The sequence below is a fragment of the Podarcis pityusensis genome (genome assembly GCF_964106645.2).
Source record: "Podarcis pityusensis genome assembly, chromosome: 2".
NCBI lineage: Eukaryota > Metazoa > Chordata > Lepidosauria > Squamata > Lacertidae > Podarcis > Podarcis pityusensis.
Genome location: NC_138029.1, coordinates 8,606,129 through 8,625,016, shown reverse-complemented (window position 1 = coordinate 8,625,016; position 18,888 = coordinate 8,606,129). Strand labels below are relative to the sequence as shown.

Below are 18,888 nucleotides of genomic sequence, written 5' to 3'. Positions count from 1 at the left end.
GGCTTATTGTAATCATGATCTCTTGGAAGTAAGTCCCATTGAATAGATCATGACTTGCACTTGGGTAATCATGCTTAGGATCAATAATGCAAAAAGCTCTTGCTTTTTACCAGTTCATCACTCTGAATGCCAACGTGAGAACTCTAAAAGTTGTGGCTGCTATTTCTTCAAGGGAAATGCCCAGAGACCATTTTATATAGCTGGACCATCATGGTCAATGACTCTTTGACCCAAATTCTAGAGATCCACATGAAGTTTAGATAACTAGACTCAAGGAAGAAGAAAAAACAACGTTCTTTCATTAATTTGTCAGGATGCGCAAGATGGTGGCATGTGATGGTTTCCACTGATCAAGAAGTGGATCTTAAATCTCGGGAGAATCTTTCAGAGCAATGGGCACTTCTCTTACAGCCTGAGCTAAAGATTTAAGCTCCACGGGTGGCCGATCACAGATGACCATACTGCTCCCAGGGGAGATATTCATTGTGCATTGACAACATGAAGATGAATGCACATTTGAACCAGAAGAAAACACCAGTGGATGTAGCTAGCTATAGCCTGCTCCTTTCATTTTTCGTCGGGTTGGCCTAGACTTTCTCCATCACACTTCGAGGCAGGGTCTGTGGGGAGTGGAGCTCCATCGATTGCCTCCTGCGAACATCACGCTCCTCCCAGTCTTCTTCCGGCTCGTAGCCTTTGAAGATTGCTAGCCGCTCCGAGAGGGTCTTTGCATGGGGGAAGAGAGCGTAGTGGTAGAGCAAGGAAGCCACCACCGCTCCAGCCATTGGACCCAGCCAGAAGACCTGAGGGAGGAAAGGAGAGAATGAGAGAGATACAAGGTTGATGGTTGACCAGGATGAACATTCTTGTATAAATTCTGGTACCAAACAATTTATAGAAGGTAGCATCACTTCTCAGCCTTTTGGCTAAGATTAAGTGTAGTATTGAAGATAGCTCTTCCCCCATTAGACCTCACAATTCTAGTTCAAGGTTTCCCACAATAGGGCAGTAGAGATTTTTTTTCAATATATTGCAATTAATGTAATGTAATTAGGGGGAAAGAGTTATGGGTGTGTTGGCGCAGTTGGAAAACTCAAGATTACCAAATAGCTTTTGGCCAAATATTTAGTTGGCCATTCCAGTTTCATATGCAGTTCCTCACATCTGCAGCTCCTGATCACATGCAGCTTCCCCCTCCACTCCTTTACTCTCCCAGTTGTCCTGCTCCTTTCAGATTCCTCCCTCTGGCTTTCTCCTTGCTGTTCTGGACCACTTCCTCTTCCCAACCCCATCTGCATTTACCAACTCTTTCCACCCCCAACTTCTGTTGAGCTCATGTGCTCTCTTCTGCTTGGTGATTCAACCTGGTACTTTCTGCATGCAAAGGTTGTGCCCTGTCTCCGAGTTACAGTTCTTCCCCTAAGAAAGCAAGAAAGTCTTGCCTATAACAGATCAAAGGCAATGGCCCTCTATTGTTCCATATCCAGCTATTTGCCACTGTTGAACCTGCTTAGCATTTGATGCTAAGCAGTTATAGCTGTTGTTACTGAGCTATAATTACTGCCTCATTTTATCTCTGGGCCCTCCTCCCTGCCCGGCTCTCAAGAATCCAAGTAGCTCGGTGAATGGCAGCCCTCTTTGTTACAACAGGGCAGCTCAGGGATGCTTCATAACTACAATAATAATAATAATAATAATAATAATAATAATAATAATAATGCCTTATCACATGTGTTTTTGGTTTGGCCCAATATGTGGGAAGTTAAAGAATCAATGGATATCTGCCAAACTTGCTAATAGCTTTTACTTCCTTCATTCTTTCACCTCATTGAACACAAATGTTAAGTTGTCTCCATATTAAAAAAATAGACGAAAGAAAGATCCAGTGAAAAACTACCCTAAAGCTGGCTAAAACCAGAATCTGAAGAACTCATTCCGGTATTAACTAGAACCAGAATGGGGTTTTTAATCTACTGCCGAGTCACAAAGAACAAGCCACTTAAGCCTTTTCTGGCTTCAAACCAGTTCAACCAATGGAAGACAATCCTACTTGGCTACAAGTGATCACCAAAGAAAAACTTGCCTATGGTTCTTGTTGCCAATCACTACATCTTTCTTTCAATTGGCAGCTCTTGTATCCACATAATAGTCTTCCTTTGCCAACAGGCTTTCTGATCCCTGAAAAGTAGGGAAATCCACATGGCCATAAGCATCTCATCTGGCCCAAGCCTTGGGTTGGTCTTGCATATGCTTCAATGGTCCGTATTTTACCAGGGATGGTTCCAATTACTGTTACGTGTCCCTGTGAAAACACTGACCCTGTTTTGTTGCTGTTTTGCATTTTGGGGATTCCCAAAATGTTGTTTCGAGTTGCTAGGCTTGCTGTTTTCCAGCTCTCGTACAGCCTGTTTCTCTACGTCTCCCAAAAGCCGTATCTCTCAGAACAGGAGGGGATGCATCTTGTCTGCTATGAACATGCATGGATACAAGGCTCCAGGTATAAGAACCCCCATCATTCCCTCCACCTTCTCCTCACACTCAACTCTGTCAGCCATAGGTATACTATAGGCAGCAGTGAAATGTGTGCTGGGGCAGAGCAATAGAACTGCCATTCTAACACCAGCATTATACTTATCTTAGTGGGGATGGGCAGAGATGTGGGGAGGTTGGGGCCATGAGGGTACAGTGGCAGGACCCCCTCTACCCACCTGACCCTCTCACTGGTGCACTCATGTGGCCCTGACCTTGCTGGTTGCTGCCCCAGCTCAGCCCCATCCAGGTAAACAGTAGTGATGCTGGTATAAGGAGGATAGCTCTGAGGTTCTGAAGTCCACCCCCACTACTGGGCACAATCCATTAGGAGTCTTACCCAGTGGTTGTCAAATTCACCCACAATCACAGCAGGACCAAAAGATCTAGCAGGGTTCATGGAGCAGCCAGTGTAGTAGATCTAGGGGGAAAAAGAAAAGCATTTATTGCTATGGATATTAGTGCTGGAGTCAAAACATTACCTTTATGTGGGTAGTGACTTGCTGAGTTAAAAGGTAAAGGTAAAGGGACCCCCGACCATTAGGTCCAGTCGTGACCGACTCTGGGGTTGCGGCGCTCATCTCGCTTTATTGGCCAAGGGAGCCGGCATACAGCTTCCGGGTCATGTGGCCAGCATGACAAAGCCGCTTCTGGCGAACCAGAGCAGCAGACGGAAATGCCGTTTACCATCCCGCCGCAGCGGTATCTACTTGCACTTTGACGTGCTTTCAAACTGCTAGGTTGGCAGGAGCAGGGACCGAGCAACGGGAGCTCACCCCATCGAGGGGATTCGAACCGCCGACCTTCTGATCGGCAAGCCCTAGGCTCTGTGGTTTAACCACAGCTTCCGGGTCATGTGGCCAGCATGACAAAGCCGCTTCTGGCGAACCAGAGCAGCACACAGAAACACCGTTTATCTTCCTGCCGGAGATACCTATTTATCTACTTGCACTTTGATGGGCTTTCAAACTGCTAGGTTGGCAGGAGCAGGGACCGAGCAACGGGAACTCACCCCATCGAGGGGATTCGAACCGCCGACCTTCTGATCGGCAAGCCCTAGGCTCTGTGGTTTAACCCACAGCGCCACCCGCGTCCCGCTGAGTTAAAGAGGGGGAAATAAATGATGCCAAAAATATTGAGACGGTTCTTGTGGAAACATCAAGGGGCATTATATTTTATCAGTTTCCCAAGACCCCCAAGTATCATCGGGTCATCAGCCCTTTCCCATGGGTCTTGGGCATCTGATGGCAGCCATCAGGCAGGAGAACAGGGCCTAGGGCATGCCTGAGGGCCTCAGATAAGTACATTATTTCTCTTTCACCAAATGCTTCTTACTACAGAGCCATGTGGGCTGTAAATGGTACAGAAGGACTGCGGAAAATGCTTATTCATCTCACAGTGCTTCCTCAACGCTGTGAGTATATGGGACTGTTTCTATGGGTCTTTCCCGGAGAATCTGTGCAACTCTTTAGTGTGTGACTTTTAAAGGTCACCTGATAAGGGAAACATTTTCTGAAAGAGCTTCACCAAATAAAGTATGCTTGAGTCATGTGTCCCGTCCACCCCCCTTGATTTTATTGTTTTATCTTTTGGTAAACCACTTTGAGGTCTTTTTTTTTTATAATCAAGTGGTGTATACATTTTATGAAATAATAATTAGAAAAACATGACACTTGGATGAAAGCTTGGATTTTCTATTATTAGTTGTTCAAGGATACTTTCGCAATCACTCTTTGGAAGGTCAAACAACACATGGCGAAAGGGGTGGTGGTGTAGTGGTTAGAGTGGGCAGATGCAGGTTCAAATCTGCACTCACCCATGAAGTCCACTGGGCGATCTTGGGTCAGTGACTGTCCCCCAGCCTAATGCACTTCACAGGATCAATGTGAGGATGAAAGGGGTTGAGACAGAAAGAACTGTGCATGCTGGAGGAAGGGCTGGGTGTAAATATGATAAATATCTGTGGTTAGCTCTTCTGACATTTTCCTTTAATGCATGGAGGGAATCTACCATCAGCTTTAGCATCTTTTTTTTAAGGGTGTGCATCAATTCTATGTGGAGTCCCAACAAAGAAGGAAATCGGGGTGATGTGAGGTTTTTCACCCTTTCTTATTTTCTCTAGGTCTTACTTTCTCTGCAAGAAGTAAGGCTGCCCAGAATATTCCCGTGGAGTTTCTGAAGATGTCTGTGTTGTTGTTGTTGTTGTTAATTATTTTGTTAATGCACAGCAGCAGATAATTTTTAAAAAACTAAAAGTTTGCTCCTTTTTTTAAAAAAAAACAACAACTTTCTATGTTGCTCTTCATTAAGGAACAACAAGCCAGAAGTTTTCAGAGCCCCACAGGCCATATCCTAGACCATGGTGACTAGTGATCATTGGGACTGGTAGGGTAGGAGACAAAAAGACCATGGCAGGCAGAACCAATTAAATTTAACTTTGCACCCATCCTCCTCATTATTGAGTTCCATCATGGCAACACTGAGGATTAGGAAGAGGAAGCTCACAGCAGGCACCATCCCCTGTACTGAATATAAATTAGAAAGCAGACAGAGGGGGGATGGCTGAAGGCAGACAGAGGCTCATGCGCAACACTCCATTTGCCCTAATTGGCCAACCTACACTGGTTCTAGACAACCTCATGTTGGAAGATCTACCTGATAGTGGAAAGTAAGGTGTGAAGCTGTGAAGCTGTGAAGTTTTTAGAAATATACAGGCAAGAATGCACACCACTTTGCCTCTTAATTCTTTTAAGGCAGGCATAGGTAAACTCCAGCCCTCCAAATGTTTGGGACTACAATTCCCATCATCCCTAGCTAACAGGACCAGTGGTCAGGAATGATGGGAATTGTAGTCCCAAACATCTGGAGGCCCGGAGTTTGCTTATGCCTGTGTTAAGGTAAGAAAGCAAGCAAGAGACAAAGCCCTCTTCCTCCACACTCCATGCAAAATATGAAACTAATGTGAGTTATGGAGGAAAGTAAAAATCTTCTAGGTAAAGGGACCCCTGACCATTAGGTCCAGTCGTGACCGACTCTTTATTGGCCGAGGGAGCCAACGTACAGCTTCCGGGTCATGTGGCCAGCATGGCTAAGCCGCTTCTAGCAACCAGAGCAGCGCACAGAAACACCATTTACCTTCCCGCTGGAGTGGTACCTATTTATCTACTTGCACTTTGACGTGCTTTTGAACTACTTCCCCCATAAAACCCTCTGGATTTAGTTTTCTGCGATTTGTCAATCTTAATCCACTTTGGAGGAGCTCCCATGCCTGTAAATTTCATCCACTTTGGCCAAAAGGTGGAAAAGTTCTATCCATTTTAATATTCTCCATCCTAATGAATGGGGAATAAAGAGCTACACCTTATACAGAGTGGTTTAGAATCTGAAACACAGGCTGAAGCTGAGAGACCACAACGTGACTTAGAAACAGAATACAAATACTACTACTACTACTACTAATAAACCCAGAGATCCAAGGCCAATCCTGAGGCCTTGTCCCCCCACCCCCCAAGAGAAAACAGCCAGTGGGGTAGGGGAGATTTATAGTGCAATCCTAACCACATATATACTCAGAAGTAAGTCCTGTTAAATTCTGTAGGGTGTGCAGCCTTAGACCAAGATTGATTCATTTTTTAAAAAGTTGATAAATCCACTAATAGATCTTCATTACATGTGAAGTTTGGCCTCGTGGCTTTAAAGAATGCAAGTGGAGTCAAGCGTGGCTGTAGCTGTCATAAGAGATTGTTGCTAATGGCAGAGCATGTACTCCTGTGGATTAAGGAGCTTGGTCATGGCTTTCAGAAGAATTCTTGAACTATCTCTAGCTCTTCAGAGAGCACAACAATCCAATGCCTTATGTAGTGCAGTTTCAATACCTCTGGTGCTAAGGAGTGGCTAAGATGTGGCCTATGGGTTGTATTTGACTCACCCCAAGGCTTAGGAGCTGGATAGAGCATTCTTAAATTGCGATTTTGTGCACTTTTACCTGGGATTAAGCCCCATTAAAGGAATGCGGGTGGCGCTGTGGGTTAAACCACTGTGCCGCTTGGGCTTGCCGATCGAAAGGTCGGCGATACGAATCCCTGCGACAGGGTGAGCTCCCGTTGTTCGGTCCCAGCTCCTGCCAACCTAGCAGTTCGAAAGCACGTCAAAGTGCAAGTAGATAAATAGGTACTGCTCCGGCGGGAAGGTAAATGGAGTTTCCGTGCACTGCTCTAGTTTCACCAGAAGCAGCTTAGTCATGCTGGCCACATGACCTGGAAAAACTGTCTGTGAACAAACGTCGGCTCTCTCGGCCAGTAAAGCGAGATGAGCGCTGCAACCCCAGAGTCGTTCGCGACTGGACTTAATTGTCAGGTGTCCCTTAATTGTCAGGGGTCCCTTTACCTTTACCTTTAAGCCCCATTAAACACAATGGGACTTCCTTCTGAGCAAACATGTACACAATCTCACTGTGAATGAGTGACAGCAGGCCTGTTAATAGTCACTAGCTCACATGAGAGTCACATATCACATGGAAAAACCCTTATTGCAGTCAAGCTGTCATGAGTTAGTAGCAAATATCTGAGGAAGCAGCCCAAAGGCAGAGGGGCAAAGATGGGGGGGGACTATTTAAGAGGGCAAGAGAGTCCTTGCTTGTAGAATTTACAGGATCTTGCCACCCCTGCTTCCCAGTTCTAGCCAATCAAGACAGAGAGCTGGGAGCCATTCATAGATTAAGATATACTCAAAGAAGCAGGGAATATTTTATTGCTTCCCCAGACACTGTATGCTAGTTGGCCCTGGGGTGGAAGTCTGTGTCTTTGAGGACCTCAAAATCCAGTCTTCTGAGTAGAAGCTGCCTGCTATGATTATTACCAGATTTTTCACTGGAAAGTTGTTTCACTAAGAAATGCTCAACTTACTCCTTTTCTATCTTAATGCTAACATTAGGCCAACAACTATGCTATTGTGACATTTTGTTTAGGAAACTTTGATCCACTAGCCTTTTCCATTTCTCTGTGGCTCATTTTTCTAAAACAAGAATAATTTTGGGAATAAATTCAACCTTACACTAAAGCAATCATTCAATCAGGGCAAGATTTTGGGCTTGCCATTGGAGTAATCCCCTCTCTCACCTCCCCCATTCCGGAGGTTCTCCTGACCCCCTTGTCAGTTTGGGGGATGTAGGAAGAGGAGAGTGGGGGGGAAGTCCCATTGAGCAAGCAGAAGTCCTTGAGAAGTGCTTCAGCTAATGGTACTCATTACCTAAAACTCACCCCAGTTATTTACTTCTGAAGAAACTGATGAAAATGAAAATGATTACCTGCTAAGCCAGGGCTGAGTCAACACCATTTCATATGAACATATTTTGGACTGCACTAAAAATAAATTTAATAATGCCTTGCATCCTACCTTTTGGGAAATGTGTTTGTGTGTCCTTGTGAAAATGTTCGCACATTCATTTAACTCGCCCCCACGTCTTCTAGCCAAGTCTGATTAGGTACCAGTTGATGGTGTTTACTGAATATATGGGTGAAAATTTTGTTTAATTAAAGATGCTGGTAGTGGTAAGATAAATTCAACAGTGTAAATAAGTTTTGACGGATGTAACGATGGATTACTGAATGGTTTAGTTCATGTAACATATGCAGGGATGTGTGGTATGCAAAATGAACCATGGATAGAGAAGAAGGGAAGTCCTTGATTTAAGGTTGTTTATATGACTATTTTGAAATGTAAATTAGAAAATTTAATAAAAATTATATATACATATAAAGATGATGTCATCTTGTTCAAGATGTGATCTCTGATTGGTTGGGATGTGCAATGTGATTAATCCAGGGAGGTGGAAGCAGCAAAGGGTAGAGAATGGCACTGAAGTTTCAGCAGCCCAGAGGAAACAGCAGTGTTGAAGAGGATTTATTTTTGAAGAGATGTATATTTGAACATTTGAAGTGGGTGTCAGGAGAAAGTTCCACCCAACCAAAACAGGTGGATTCGAATGAAAAATTGAAACTGCATATTTGGCGCAATCCCAACACCAACCTTTCCTCCTGATCTCCCAGCCCTGGGAAGCTAAGATGGGTGTTTTGCACCCTCTTAAACACAGGGAACACATGCCCTGCTGTCAGTATTTTCATCCATGCATACTCAACAGTTGTCAATAAATGCTCTTGAGATACGCACCCCAAGCAGGTGACCCAGGACAACAGAGAAACCAATGGACAAGGCTGGAGATCCCAGGTTATCGCTCCTGCGGTCATCAGTTGAGGCAAAAATGCACAGGACCAACTGGAAGGTGAGGAACAGTTCCATGGTGACCGCCTGACCTGATGTTGTATTATTGTGTACCTGAAAAAAATAGAAGAAAATTAAGCACTTCCTTGAAGATTCTTGCCATTGTATCACACACTGAAGTAGAAGATGGCATAACTACTAGCATTTGGCTATGTGACTGTGTCACAGAGTTAAGGGCAGTTATGAGTTTGAGCAATGCAACTGATTATGTGATATATATTTTTAGCAAATAGTGATAAATATGTGTTTGTGTGCGTGCGTGCACACACACACACACACACATGTGTACTTGGGTGAACCTTTGTTTCTACTTTGGCAAAAGGTCCCTGCAATAGTTATCTGTTGACAACCTTGAATGAGCACAAAGATAACATCTCTATTATTTGCCTCTTTTGCAACTACAATGGCATTTTGATTTGCCTTAATCTTATGTAAGTTGTGGGCAGGTGGGGAAGAGAATGATTTGCAATGCCACTGGCATTCTGGCAACAGCAAAGATTCTCATCTGTGACGCACTTGCCCTGCTGGACACAATAAATATAAACATGCTTCACTACTGAAATTTTGAATACATGACTGCACAGATTCCTGATATGCTTATGCCTAGCTTGAAAAAGGCACAGCTAAAGCTTAGACCTGCCTAACTGTGTTGTTCTGAAGAGATGCTGTAGTAGACAACCTCTCTGTTCTTGGGCAACCCAAATCGAGGAGCAAAAACAGGATATTTATTGAGGCTCCGGTGCACCACCATACATGACTGGTTGACTGCATTCATCTTGGTAGATCGCAAATTGTGTCTAGGGGTGGTTCAAGTTCTTTCCACATGATTGTTCTGGGTGTGGCTCACAGGAGCACTCCTGCAAGCTAGCATTCCACACTGAGGTCACTCTAAAACTACACCATTTGTGCAATTTATTATCCTGCTGGAAAGGAAGTGGGATGGGGTGAGGAAGAGCTCCCTATCCCAAACATATGAGATCTCTCAGTCATCTTCCAAGCTTCTCTTTGAAGCATAAAGGTAAAGGTAAAGGTACCCCTGCCCGTACGGGCCAGTCTTGACAGACTCTAGGGTTGTGCGCCCATCTCACTCAAGAGGCCGGGGGCCAGCGCTGTCCGGAGACACTTCCGGGTCACGTGGCCAGCGTGACAAGCTGCATCTGGTGAGCCAGCTCAGCACACGGAAACGCCGTTTACTTTCCCGCTAGTAAGCGGTCCCTATTTATCTACTTGCACCCGGGGGTGCTTTCGAACTGCTAGGTTGGCAGGCGCTGGGACCGAACAACGGGAGCGCACCCTGCCGTGGGGATTCGAACCGCCGACCTTTCGATTGGCAAGCCCTAGGTGCTGAGGCTTTTACCCACAGCGCCACCCGCTTCCCTCTTTGAAGCATAGAGTCTTGCTTTACTTAGAAATACAGTGGTATCTCGGGTTAAGAACTTAATTCGTTCTGGAGGTCCATTCTTAACCTGAAACTGTTCTTAACCTGAGGTACCACTTTTGCTAATGGGGCCTCCCGCTGCTGCCGCGCAATTTCTGTTCTCACCCTGAAGCAAAGTTCTTAACCCGAGACACTATTATGGGTTTATTATGGGTTAGCGGAGTCTGAAGTGTCTGTAACCTGAGGTACCACTGTAATGAAGAAGAAGAAGAGTTTGGATTTGATATCCCGCTTTATCACTACCCGTAGGAGTCTCAAAGTGGCTCACAACCTCCTTCCTTTCGTCCCTCACAACAGACACTCTGTGAGGTGAGTGAGGCTGAGAGACTTCAGAGAAGTGTGACTAGCCCAAGGTCACCCAGCAGCTGCATGTGGAGGTGTGGGGAAGCGAACCCAGTTCACCAGATTACAAGACTACCACTCTTAACCACTACACCACATTGTACATTAATGTTGAAGTGCAGAATCTGATGCTCCAATAACAACATTTGCATTTTTGTAGCACACTCTGGGAATCATGGAAAACACACAACAGCCCTCCAGAAGATGTATGGCAATTCATGCTGTCAAAGAAATTGTTCTCCTTGTCCAGCAGTGATGCCTGATGTGACTCAGTCAGTAGCTCATTAGGGAAGTAAACTGAGTGATAAGAATCAGAACTGAGTCCATGGAGAGAAGGAAAAGGATCCCAGAGCATTGCATCATCCAAGAGCATTCTGTTGTGGTAATCCTGTGAATGTTCCAGCACATATGGCTTGATGGCAACTTGACAACTTCTGGAAGAATTTCCAAAGTTTCATGCCTTTCAAACCTAGCTAGTTAATTAATATGATTCCCAATGAGATAATGGTGGGTACTAGATTTATTATACCTAATACTATTATGTCCGGAGCAGTTATCCTTATTGACACTACCTCAGCTTCCCCCTCCCCTAATTTGTTTCCTGGAGAATTCATGTTTCCTCTCCACCCCCCTCTCGGAGTAGCCAATGTGGAGCCCTCCAGATATTGGTGGACTACAACTCCCATCATTCCTGATCATCGACTGTGCTGGCTAGGGTTGATGGGTGTTGTAATCCCAAATGTTTGGAGAGTACCACATTGGCTCTTCCTGTGCCATTCCATATATCTTCTACCTTTGTACTAAAGCTCTACAAAGTGCAGTTTGACCAAAAGGGAACTGTCAACAAAAACATGCTATTTGTTCTAGCAGAACAAAGAAGTAAACCAGGGGCAGGCAACCTAAGGCCCGGGGCCAGGATCTGGCCAAATCACCTTCTAAATACGGCCCGCAGAAGGTCCGGGAATCAGCATGTTTTTACATGAGTAGAATGTATCCTTTTATTTAAAATGCATCTCTGGGTTATTTGTGGGGCATAGGAATTCGTTCATTTTTTCTCCTGAAATATAGTCCAACCTGGCTGAAAAAGGTTGCTGACCTCTGAAGTAAACTTTAATAAGCTACCTCCCACAGTAGTATCATGAGCTATCTCCTGATTAATGCCAAAAAACTATAACATTGATAGTCATAATCATTCTCGAAGAATGCTCATTATGACATTTGGATGGATGTGCATTTAGCAGCTCTAGAACATAACTGAATACAGTGGTACCTCGGGTTAAGTACTTAATTCGTTCCGGAGGTCCGTTCTTAACCTGAAACTGTTCTTAACCTGAAGCACCACGTTAACTAATGGGACCTCTTGCTGCTGCTGCGCCGCCGGAGCACGATTTCTTTTCTCATCCTGAAGCAAAGTTCCTAACCCGAGGTATTATTTCTGGGTTAGCGGAGTCTGTAACCTGAAGCGTATGTAACCTGACGCGTATGTAACTCTAGGTACCACTGTATTGATTTTACTCAACCCAGTCATAAAATAGAATCAGGACGCTTACATAATTATAATTATACCGTGGTACCTCGGGCTACATACGCTTCAGGTTACATACACTTCAGGTTACAGACTCCATTAACCCAGAAATAATACCTCGGGTTAAGAACTTTGCTTCAGGATGAGAACAGAAATTGGGCTCTGGTGGCGTGGCGGCAGTAGGAGGCCCCATTAGCTAAAGTGGTGCTTCAGGTTAAGAACAGTTTCAGGTTAAGAACGAACCTCCGGAACGAATTAAGTACTTAACCCGAGGTACCACTGTATGTTAATAATGATTAGGGCTGTGAACAGAGAACAACATTTAGCTCAAAAGGTCTGCTTACGGGCTCAAATAAATGCCATGCTTGGCCTCAGAGTAGTCTCACCTCATTGCCTGAAATCTCAGGCAATTTGTTGACAAAGTGGAAGTCAACAAATGCACCACAAAATCATTTTTGGTAGTAGCATGGAATTTGCTGGCAGAATGGATGGAACCTGCGATTTTCAGACAAGGAGATGCAGGGAGGGGGTTTGTGCTAGGCAACTCTAAAGTTTTGGACGTTTTTCAAAAGAAGATGATTTCACACTGTGAGCAATTTGCACATGACATGCAACACTGAGATAGCCCCTAGGTTAGTACTCTGCAAAATATAACAAGGATAAGTCGATAATTGGATTGTTAAACTTTTCAAAAACATTTGAATTGTACGTACGGTTAAATCAAATTAGTTCAGATTAAATAGAAATTTTCTCTCTCCAAAGCCTGGGAACACCCAGCTTCGGGCCCCTCTAGACAACCTTTTTATTGCACATTCATCATTATTTGTGCTCGTGATGCTATTGGAGAAGTCAAACACAGCCACCCTTTTAATATTGTTTGTACCTGCAAATGTTTTGGGGTGTTCACACTGCTTCATTTCTAATCAGTGCGTATACTGTAACTTCCCATTGAAATCCCCTATCTTTTTATAACGCAAACACTCTGGTCCCCCACCCCACACACTGTTACTGTGCTATCAGTCCTCTGGGCAGCAATATAGTGGTACCTCTGGTTACGTACTTAATTCGTTCCGGAGGTCCGTTCTTAACCTGAAACTGTTCTTAACCTGAAGCACCACTTTAGCTAATGGGGCTGCTGCACCGCCGCCGTGTGATTTCTGTTCTCATCCTGAAGCAAAGTACTTAACCCAAGGTACTATTTCTGGGTTAGCGGAGTCTGTAACCTGAAGTGTCTGTAACCTGAAGCGTATGTAACCCGAGGTACCACTGTAATGCGGTTATGCTGGGAAGCATCACAGATGAACTAACAAAGCAGAATAAATCCACACACTATTATTGTGTCAAGAACATGTTGCAGAACACACCCAAAATAAACACTAGCCTTGAGAAGCCCTTTGTGTGAGCCAAAACAAACTGATTCAAATCCATCATATGCCGAGTCAAGGGTGCAACAAGGTCAATTCCTTTCCTCAGACTGTGAGTCTCCAACCTCATCCCATGCCTCAATAGTCCACCACCTTTCAGCTTCCAAACTCCTTCCTTTGCTCTTTCTCACCTGTTTAGTTTGCTGGTGCTCTTCTCCCTTTCCCTGTTAGTAAGGCTACTGGAAAAGCTAGTTTTTTCTTTATTTTTGTTTTACTGGCAACAACACACAACAGGTAAAAGTGCCTCTTGCCCTTTAGTTTTAAGTGGTTTGTGATAATCTACCTTCTTTTAATTTGCACTGACAATTGATAGTTCCATCTGAGTCTTTTTAAACCCAGAACAATTGCCTAACCCAGTGTTTCCCAAACTTGGGTTTTTTGACTACAACTCCCATCATCCCTAGCTAGTAAGGCCAGTGGTCAAGGATGATGGGAATTGTAGTCAAGAAACAGCAGGAGACCCAAGTTTGGGAAGCACTGGCCTAACCTATACAGGTGTATAATCAAACTAAATTGGGAGCCCCCTCTCCCGCAATCCCCCCCCCCCTTATAACAGCCTACAACAAAGTCTGGCTGTCACTGCTATAGATCACAACAGGAGTCTCATTGCAATTTGTCTTCCACAATCCTGAATTGTACTGAAGGATGTCAGTAGTGGGCCAGTTTGGTAACGCAAGGTGTTGGACAGGTCTAGGATACACAAGACTTGGGCTCAAATCCCAGCCATGAAGCACACTGGGTGACCTTAGGCCAGTCACCATCTTTCAGACTAAGTTACTTCACAAGGATGTTGTGGAGCTAATGTGGAAAGGGGGAGAACCATTTAGGTCAGGCATAGGCAAACTCGGCCCTCCAGATGTTATGAGACCACAACTCCCATCATCCCTAGCTAGCAGGACCAGTGGTCAGGGATGATGGGAATTGTAGTCCCAAACATCTGGAAGGCTGAGTTTGCCTATGCCTGATCTAGGTAGCCCCAAGCTCCTTGGAGGAAAGGCAGGAACAGAGAATAGAGAGAAACTGGGGTCCATGATTTCTTTTTAGCAAAAGAGCAATGCAAGAGACTAATCTGGGTTTCTTGAACATCCTAGTATGGACACACCCTGCTTTAATCCTCCATCCCTCCCACTTTTGCAGGTCCTGGAATCCTTACCCTGTTGATGGACAAGCTTCCTCGGATGTGAGGTGGTGTGATTTGATGCAGGAGGGCTGCCCCTGTCACAGCTCCCAGGATCTGCGCCACCACGTAGAAGATGGCCCTCAGGAAGGAGACCTGGGAGCCTACTAGGCACGCGACAGTCACAGCAGGGTTAATATGGGCCCCGCTGACATGACCCACAGCCTGGACCAAGGTCGCTATAGCCAAGCCAAAAGCCAGTGAGATCTGGAGAACATTAGGTGGGGACACAGGCCAGTTGAGTGCTGCCCCCAGCCCAAAGAAGATGAAGAGCAGCGTAGCTAGGAATTCGGCAAGGACAGCTCGAGTGAAGGCCACGGAGCGGAGTTCCCACATCATGGATGACCCGAAGACAGAAGAGGCTGAGACCAGTAGCTTCAACTCTCTGGCTTAGTGATGGGTGCTGTGTATTCTGGATGGATGAGGAGGTACAGTCTGCAGGTCTATGTGTGTGCATATATATCTGCCTACAGAACAGCAAGAGATCTCTAAGTGGAGGTGGAGTTTGGAAACTTAATGCTTTTCCATGCCTGTTCCACCTGAGGAGGTTTCAGACCCTGCCTTCTTCCCTGGTAACCTGGGAAATTAACATTTGCCAACCTAATACCATTTTTTTTTTTTTTTTGGCCTTGAGAGAGTTCACCCAGCAGTCACAGGCTAAGTTGCAATATTTCCTTCCACACATCCACAGTTTTCTTCACCTCTGGCCTTTTCTTCTTGTCTTTTAAGTTGCTTTTTTTAAAAAAAGTGCTTTGTTTGTTTCATTCTTTGTCTTGTTTTGCTCTCTAAACATGTTTCTGAAAATAAGAGACATACTTAGGGTCTTTTGTGCCCTTGACCTGTATCCCCACCCCCCAAAAAACCCATTTACTGTGGCCTGTGTGCTACGAGGATGATGTGGATGGATGGAATGCCCTTCTCAGGGTCAGAATTGGCACCAGATGCCCTCTGTCAGGCCCTGGCACCAATGCACCCTGGCAAGTTCCAGGCATTGCATTGTGGGAAATTTTAAATCAGCAGGGGGGAAGCTATTCCAGCCTAAGGGCCACATTTCCTCCCAGGCAACCTTTTGAGGGCCACATGCCAGGGGTGGGCAGGGCCAGAGGCAAAAGGGGGGGGGAATCAAATGCAAACAATACCTGTGTACTGTAGGCTAACTTCTAAGTACTCTCAGACACCCTTCTTTATCCTCCATGCAGGCATGCAAGAGTTCAAGGATCCCTTGCAGCAAGGCAAAAACATTAATTTCTCATGCGCGGCTCCGTTGAGAATGACTAGCACCATCGTTGAGTCTGACAAGTGCCGCCATTGTGAATGACAAGCGCTGCCGCTGGCGTGGCGCGTCTTTGGTAAATGAGTGCACAAAGTTGAAAGTCCTTTAGTGAAACAGTAGGTATACATTTTGGTAATAACTAGGTATAGATGTATTTTGTTTTTCTAGCTTGATCAAAATTATTTATTATTTCATAACAGGTAGATAGTTAAGAGCTTAGGCGGCTTCAGCGGCGGGAACCTGGCACCCCCCAGAATTTGACACCCAGGTGCCCCGCACCCCTTGCATCCCTGGGTAAAGATGGCCCTGGTCCTGCTTATGGGCTTCTCAAAGGCTTCTGGTTGGCTACTGTAAGAACAAGATACTGGCCTAGATGGGCCTTTGACTTGATCCAGCAGAGCTTTCTCTCTCACACACACTTTTTAAGAAAAGTGAATTGCATTTTTATGGAAGTCCATTAGAAGCTTCCACTGAATGCCATGGAACAAATGAGTATAGTGGTACCTTGGGTTAAGTACTTAATTCGTTCTGGAGGTCCGTTCTTAACCTGAAACTGTTCTTAACCTAAAGCACCACTTTAGCTAATGGGGCCTCCCACTGCCACCACACCTCCGGAGCACGATTTCTGTTCTCATCCTGAAGCAAAGTTCTTAACCCGAGGTACTATTTCTGGGTTAGCGGAGTTAGTAAGCTGAAGCGTCTGTAACCTGAAGCATATGTAATCTGAGGTACCACTGTATATAAAACCATAACCAAAAGACCTTTCAGTAACACCTTAGAGACCAACTAAGTTTGTTATTAGTATGAGCTTTCGTGTGCATGCACACTTCTCAGCACACGAAAGCTCATACCAATAACAAACTTAGTTGGTCTCTAAGGTGTTACTGGAAGGAATTTTTTTATTTTGTTTCGACTACGGCAGACCAACACGGCTACCTACCTGTAACCATAATCAAAAGAGACAAGTATGAAAAGAACAACATGTCTGCTGAATAAAATAAAATGTCAATAAACATAAAAAGAGTTCTACTGTCATTATTCTCATGAATGGAGGTAGCCCCACCACATTGCCATTTGGGATAGTTCCCTAGGGGAACTATGATATTTATTAATATAACTAATGAGTGGAAACCATGCAACCTTGAAATCACCCCATTTTGCTTTATTCTCAGTTACTTGCCTAAGTTTGAGCAGAACTCTTCTTAAGTTCTTACGGGGCTTGCTCTAGAAGAAAAGGTTCACCACCCAGTAGTTTGCAGATGTGTGGATGAAATATACTCGGAGTCGAGAGTGGATTTCATGCTCTTTATTCAGCTCATAGTGGTGAGGAGGAATGGAAATTCCCCCACAATATCTGCTTTATATACATTATTTACACAATGGGCTGCACGTGATTGGCTAATTCCGGGATTCTCCTGTAGGCCAATCAGGTTGTGGATTGATTTCCACCTGGAGCTGGATTGGGTGGCTCCTGCGGACCAATCAGACTGCTGCATTGTTCTAGGACCAATCAGACTGCTGCATTCTGAATCCTATTGTTCTAGGACCAATCAGACTGCTGCATTTTGGATCCTATTGTTCTAGGACCAATCAGACTGCTGCATTTTGGATCCTATTCAACTCAGTACATAACAGTGGATATGTTTCCTTCTCAAACCAGTATCAGAGGTCATTCTGGTCAGGCCATTATGAAGGCCTACACCCCAGAAGGAGCCCCATTGCCTCTAGGCCCAGCTCTTCCACCTTGCTGTTGATTCACTTGCCCACCCTGAGCAAGTGAGCAGTGAGGAACAAGCAGCAGCTGTAACTTCCATAAGCCTTCTTCTTTCTCTCTCTGGGAGGCAGTGCCAAATGGGCTCAATGGAAGTAAGTGGCAGCAGCAAGGCAGGAAGCACCATAGCTCTATGGTAGAGAATCCATTTGCATACCGAAGGACCCAAGTTCAGTCCATTGGCATCTCCAATTAGGGCTGTGAATTTTCCCAAACTGAAACCCTGGAAATCTGCCAGTCAGTGTGGGCAATAGAACTAGATGAAGCAATGGTTGAGGAGATTTCACCCCTCCCATATCCAAGAATCTGCTGATGAGTCTGGTGATTTTCCAGAGAGGAGGGGCAGTGTTCTGCTCTCTACTTATTCCGCTCCAGCCTAACATCAAAAAGTCAGTCAGTCAGTGTGTCGGAGAGAGAGAGACTGAGAGAGATCGTGTGTATAGATAAGGTTGCTGCTAAGAGCAGCTGCAGGCACTCAGTGCAGTTCAGCATTCATTTATGCTTAGACCTCATTTAGCTCTGTATATAGTTTGTATATTATAGTTGTAGATAGAATAAAAGAAGATATTCTACAGAGCTGCTCTCCGAGTCGTTTATGCTTTGCTGTACTCTGCTATACTCTGCTGTGCGACGACTGTCTTCTTGTGGGAGTGAATCCGGTGCTCACAACTCTAAGCTGTGAGTCCACAGCACTTTGACCTGTTCCTGTGCAGAAGGTGGTCTCTGGAAGTGCTACCCAGCTCGCCTAGCCCAGTCGGGGCTGAAGTGGATGAGTCCAGTTAGTGGCACTGGCTCAAGGGCGATGCTGACAATGGTACAAGTCAAGTTCCTATGTTCCTATATAAGGAGAAGGAAGTGGGCTCACCCAGGAAGGAGCTCTACTGAGGCTATCTTGCACAAGGGACCAAGAAGACCTGGAATTGGCCCTGGGCACATGGAGATTCAATATTTGGATATATCATGAATGGAAAAAGTAGAACGTTGACACCCAAAATATCCTTGCTTTGTTCACCCATCCTGTTTCTATAGCTTTGGCACATTTCAGGAGCAAGTTATTGATGGGTCCCTTTGAGCCCAGTTCTTCAAAGACAATTGCCGTGGTTTAAGACCACAGAGAAAGTGGTTTAAGA

At 45.0% G+C, this 18,888-nt stretch overlaps 1 protein-coding gene across 1 annotated transcript; it reads right to left on the bottom strand.

Annotated features, from left to right (window-relative positions):
• Positions 1 to 587: 587 nt before the first annotated feature.
• LOC308471088 (aquaporin-2-like) lies at positions 588 to 15,124 on the bottom strand (the record flags this gene model as incomplete). The annotated part of the gene is made up of 4 exons (XM_080995039.1): positions 14,691 to 15,124; positions 8,698 to 8,862; positions 2,870 to 2,950; positions 588 to 803 (listed from the first exon to the last, which is right to left on the bottom strand). The coding sequence occupies exons 1-4, from the start codon at positions 15,051 to 15,053 to the stop codon at positions 588 to 590; spliced, it is 825 nt and encodes a 274-aa protein (XP_080851165.1). The 5' UTR covers positions 15,054 to 15,124.
• Between the last annotated feature and the right edge of the window lie 3,764 nt (positions 15,125 to 18,888).